Below are 5,103 nucleotides of genomic sequence, written 5' to 3'. Positions count from 1 at the left end.
GGAAAATGTATAATCTATACAATCTCTATCTTTTTCACAAGACTAAGATAAAACCTTTCCCCTAATTTTTATAACTTAACTAAAACTCTTTTACTTTTGTAGCTAAACTAAATCCCCTTTTACAATCTACTTAAGGTTTTATACCTCAAAAATATTAAATATGCTAATTTGCAACAAAGAATTGTCCATGCTCTTTACAATCTACTTAAGATTTTATACTTCAATTTCTACCCACATAAATTTAGAAAGGTAAAAATTAAAAAAAAAGTCATTAAGTACATTAAATTAAAGTGTATGTCTCTACATAATAAAATAATAAAATCATAATTATATTAATATAATATATATTAAAATAATATTTATCTTAAATAATAATTAAAGTTTAGTAGATTATATTTATATTAATAAAGTAAAATGAATAATGGTACAAAAGAATATGTGTATATATTTGAATATAGTTACAATATTATTTTTTACTCGATGAAATTATTTACTTTATAATCTTATAATAATTTTTAATTTATGATATAATAATAGTATTTGTTTATGATATTAAATAAATATATTTATTCAAAAATGACTTAAAGGTTAAAAAGAATAGAAAAAGGTAAAATTGAAAGAAACAAAAAATTTCATCTGGACCAAAAATTACCGGTGAGCAATTGGAGGTGTAACATGGTAAAGAACAGTCTACTAAACAACCATTGCGGTGAGATTGAACTTAAAAAAGAAAAGAAAAAGTGCACTGAAACAGAGCTAATTCACCATCCAAAAGAGGTCTAAATCACACAAGATTATCTCCCTGTGAAAACACAAAAAGCAGCAATAATTGGACCTTACACTAACTTTATGCAATTAATGATAAAAATATTGATTAATATGCAGAGTTCAATTCCTAGACGCCTCCCGCTCTTTCCCTGTCGTCTGCCAAAAATACATTAGGAACGACATTTATACATTGGGTGGCATGTCTTTCTTTTCTTTTTTTTTAAGGAGCATTTCTTTTTCTTGAAACTATAAATTATACTCCAATTGGTTATAATGGCAATGCATAAATAGATATTAATGATTAATAAATTTGGTCATATGTGCAAAACAGGCTAATAATATTATACTGTTTATGTTTCTTGTAGGTTATGAATTATTTATATATTTATAGGTAAGAATCATTTATTACTTTATTCATATGCATGCTAGATGATTATAATCAGTATGGAACTATTACAGGAATCAATTCCTGTCACCCTAAAGAAATTATTTATTTTAAATTTCTCCCAATAGAAGTTGAATTGAAGCATTATATCAGATCTTTACATAAATGAAAAAAAAAGAAGCATTAGATCAGATCTCAAACACAATGTTGTTCTTACCTTGATCAGGTTGAACTCCATTTGCCTGAAATCTTTAATCATCACTCTCTTGTCACTCTCACATAACCTGGTGGTTCTGCACGGTTCAGAATTTTGGCCTTGTGTGTGTATAATTATATATATATCAGAAGAGCAGTGGACGTGTCAAAAGAGAAGCAACTTGAAGATCTTGAATGATAGAGTCACATATTTCATTACACACAAAATAATTTCCGGGGTTTAATACTACTTGTGGAGCTTCCTTGTTTAAACCATAATCATAATATCAAAGTAAAGCAGTTGACCACCAAAACCCAGTACTAGCATCTTAGAAAGAGTTGCATGATCACAGAAACAGGGGATCATGTTACTATTAATGGAATAGTTTATTGGTAAACACCTAAGTTTACCAGCAAATTGAACTGAGTATGAAATACAAGGCATTCTTGTTGATCACACCACCTACTACAGTTATTTTATTGCTTCTTGGCGTGCCTTTGGCAAAAGGCTTCTACCCTTGCCAATCCTTCTTGGAGAAGAGAAGGCTCGATAGCAAACGTAACGCGAAGCCAGTTCTTCAATTCCACTGCTCTCCCTAAATCATTCATTCTTTGCTTTTTAGTCTCGCATAGTAACCAACAATTCCTTGGGAAAAAAAGGTACTTATAGGTGTTCATTGACTCACACTAGTCCATGAAACCTACTCATAACCAAAGACTTAAATCTCACTTTCTCAATAAAGAATATGGACAACATAAACCATTCAGATTATTGTATCAGAATTGTTGCAGTTGTTGGAGCATACTTCCGGTTCATTGAAGAGTATCTTTTTTCACTTAATCACAATTGAAGATTCATTTTTGGTTTTCCTTCTTTCCCCCATAGGAAATAAGGACGTTTAGCTTAATTCTATTGGTGAAAAATGATACAGAAACTTCAATCTTACCTGGTAGAATAATGACTGATTCTTCTTTAGCTAACTTGAGACAGAAATCAACATCATCATTAATGTCTTCCAACATTGATAGGTTCAGCTTCACCTGCATTTAAAGCTTACAAATATAAATACTTTTTCAAATTCTTCAGCATACATCATAAACATCAAACCACTCCCTTACCATTACAAACATTGATCCTTCCGGTTTCTTTGGACAAGTTAAGGAAGGTATCTCTTCAATTCTATTGTAGCATATATCAGCACATTCCCTCAGGGTGCTGATAATCTTTGAGAAAAAATCCTCCTTTGTATTCTCAAGGATTTGAGGAATCGCTGCCTGTTTCATAAAACCAAATTACACCAATTTATCCGAAGGATAGGTTAGGAGAATGATTTAGAGTGAAACATTACTGAGCTTTATGGGAAAAATTATAGCACACTTCACTGCCTACAGTACATCTACTGGCTTTTGGCAAGAAAGTGGCAATTGCATTTTTCCAATGCAAGTATGTGTCTTAGCAGAAGTATCTTGATTAACAAACCTGGATAAATGTAGCGGGATCAGAAGAGATATTGAGGAATCCTGTGATCGAATCGATTACCTGATAAGAGCCAATGAGATCATTAACACAACATGATCCGAACTTCGTATATTTCTACTTTTAAATATGCATTGCCTGTAGCCTCTTTAATTAGGAAAATGTACACCATGTATCTTAAACAAGAGAAAAATAAATTAGGGGCCAACCCCAGATTTTTGAAGAATGCCATCGGGATCACTTGTGACAAGCCACCCTAGGCGCCAACCAGGAACAACCCATCTCTTTGATATAGACCCCATGGTGAGAATAGGCACGGTTAATCCAAACACTCGCATCGGCACATATGGAGTGCTTCCAAATGCGAGATTGTCATAAGCTTCATCAGCAATGACCAAAATCCCAAGCTTTCTTGCTGTCTCTGCAATCTAACTTCCAAAAAGATAACAGTGATCAACATCTTGTTTTGAGAAGAGACAAGAAGTTATACTGAAAATAAAACAAGCTTGTTTAACCTTGTTCAAATGTTCATAGCTGAAGACATTTCCACAAGGGTTGCCTGGATTTATAATAACCATAGCAACAGTGTTCTCATCTGCAAGAGTCTCTACAGCATCAAGATCAACCTCCCAACCTTTTTCAGGAAGAAGATCATAATGACGCATTTCAAGATGGTTATAAGCACACCAAGCTTCATAGAGTGGGAAGCCCGGTCTAGGAAGCAAAATATTGGCACCGGGGCGGGAAAGAATTGATATAACAACTTCTATTCCTTGAGTACATCCATTTGTTAAATAAACATCATCGGGCGATAACTTGTAGGGAAGGTCACGGTTGAGGTAATCTGCAAGTGCCCTGTTGGAATTCGAACCAAACAAAGTTCATGACCGCTCATTCATTCATAAGCAAATTTCAGTCACACCTTAAAAATTATTTTGCAGTTTCTTTTGAAACATGATTAAAAGAGAAAATTTACAATCTAACCTTCTTGCGGGAAGAATACCAACAGTGGTCGCATAACAATTATGCTTAGCCGAACGTAGAGCATCAACGATGGCATCTTCAGCAGCAGGAGTAGTCCTGAAGCTTGGAAAATGAGAGGGGTCGCCATGACCGAGAGGAACGACTGTAAGGCAACTATCTTGGTTGATGTTGCCCATTAATAGGTTGAGATATCCTCGGACGGTGGTGGTGGACGCTGCCTCCAGGCCCTGAGTCCTTTGGAAACCCCATTTCTTTGCTCCACTCTCCATCTTCTTGTTGCTAATGGAGTTTGGACTTTGGAGTTAAGGGTTAGCGGGGCCGTGCGTCTTTAAAAACCCATTATCTACCAATCATTTATCCAACAGAATAAAAATTGGCAATTCGGTACTCAACGGTAATTGCATTTTCCATCATTTAATAAAAAAAAAGTAACATAGTTTTGGTACATAATATCAAAAAGCGAAATGATTTTATTAAAATTTCCATTCTTTTTACTATTAAAAATTATTCTAATTAATAAAATAATTAAATAATAATATGATATGCATTAAATTTTTAGCAGAATGACCAATTTATTATTTGATCTAATGTATAAAAATTAAACTATTTATTTTAAGTAGATGAAGTAAAATACAAATTAACTCTTAATATAAAATTTCCATTATAATTTTATAGATACTCAACAAAAATTACAATTTGAAATTCTATTAACACCATTTGTTAATTTCTCACCATCTGATAAAATTTTCATCACTGACACTAATAATATATTTCAATTTGTTTCAATTTTAGTTTAGAAATGATTTTTTTCAAATTTTATTTATATTCTTATAGTTTAACTAATAATGTTAGTCGAAAATAAATTTTAAACTTTGATATTATTTTTGAACAAAATGAACTTTCATATTATGAATACTAGGAAACTATTTTTACATTATTTTTTATTATTTAAATTAATCTAAATTTAATAATTATTTTCATATTAAAACCCTAAATTCTAGAATTTTTAAGGACTAATTTAAAAAAATTAAACTCCAATATAAAAACAATTATAAGTTTAAAACTTAACTTCAACATAAAAAAAAAAAAAGTTTACGCCTAAAAACTTGAAATTGTCCTATATCCTACGCGAATCACTTGGCTCACACAATATATATATATTTAAGGACAAAATATTTGGTATAATGTATACTATAGGCGGGCAGTGCCTATATGTTGCAGCATCCATCCCCGCCCACTCTACTTCATTACAATTTAATTTTGAGTAAACTATAAAAATAGTCACTTTTATTTA

General features: G+C 31.7%; 1 protein-coding gene across 3 annotated transcripts; it reads right to left on the bottom strand.

Moving 5' to 3' along the window:
* Window positions 1-691: 691 nt before the first annotated feature.
* LOC108474596 (tyrosine aminotransferase-like) lies at window positions 692-4,196 on the bottom strand. Of its 3 annotated transcripts, XM_053025494.1 has the most exons (8): window positions 3,810-4,196; window positions 3,341-3,680; window positions 3,035-3,253; window positions 2,829-2,888; window positions 2,468-2,623; window positions 2,296-2,389; window positions 1,371-1,437; window positions 692-924 (listed from the first exon to the last, which is right to left on the bottom strand). In XM_053025494.1, the coding sequence occupies exons 1-7, from the start codon at window positions 4,076-4,078 to the stop codon at window positions 1,412-1,414; spliced, it is 1,164 nt and encodes a 387-aa protein (XP_052881454.1). In that variant the 5' UTR covers window positions 4,079-4,196; the 3' UTR covers window positions 692-924; window positions 1,371-1,411. The 3 variants fall into 3 exon arrangements, with proteins under 3 accessions (XP_052881454.1, XP_052881453.1, XP_017632058.1); XM_053025493.1 differs by lacking the exon at window positions 692-924 and having other exon boundaries at window positions 1,255-1,437; XM_017776569.2 differs by lacking the exons at window positions 692-924; window positions 1,371-1,437 and adding an exon at window positions 1,531-1,944.
* Between the last annotated feature and the right edge of the window lie 907 nt (window positions 4,197-5,103).

This window comes from Gossypium arboreum, chromosome 3, assembly GCF_025698485.1.
Source record: "Gossypium arboreum isolate Shixiya-1 chromosome 3, ASM2569848v2, whole genome shotgun sequence".
NCBI lineage: Eukaryota > Viridiplantae > Streptophyta > Magnoliopsida > Malvales > Malvaceae > Gossypium > Gossypium arboreum.
Note: the sequence above shows the minus strand (reverse complement) of the source record. Positions and strands in the feature narration are given on the sequence as shown.

Bases quoted from the DNA above. Each gene is read 5' to 3' on its own strand.
- LOC108474596 (XM_017776569.2), bottom strand. From the start codon at position 4,078: ATGGAGAGTGGAGCAAAGAAATGGGGTTTCCAAAGGACTCAGGGCCTG. The intron at 3,681-3,809 runs GTTAGATTGTAA...GAATTCCAACAG, and splicing joins GGTATTCTTCCCGCAAGAAG to GGCACTTGCAGATTACCTCA. The intron at 3,254-3,340 runs GTTAAACAAGCT...TTTGGAAGTTAG, and splicing joins GCTATGAACATTTGAACAAG to ATTGCAGAGACAGCAAGAAA.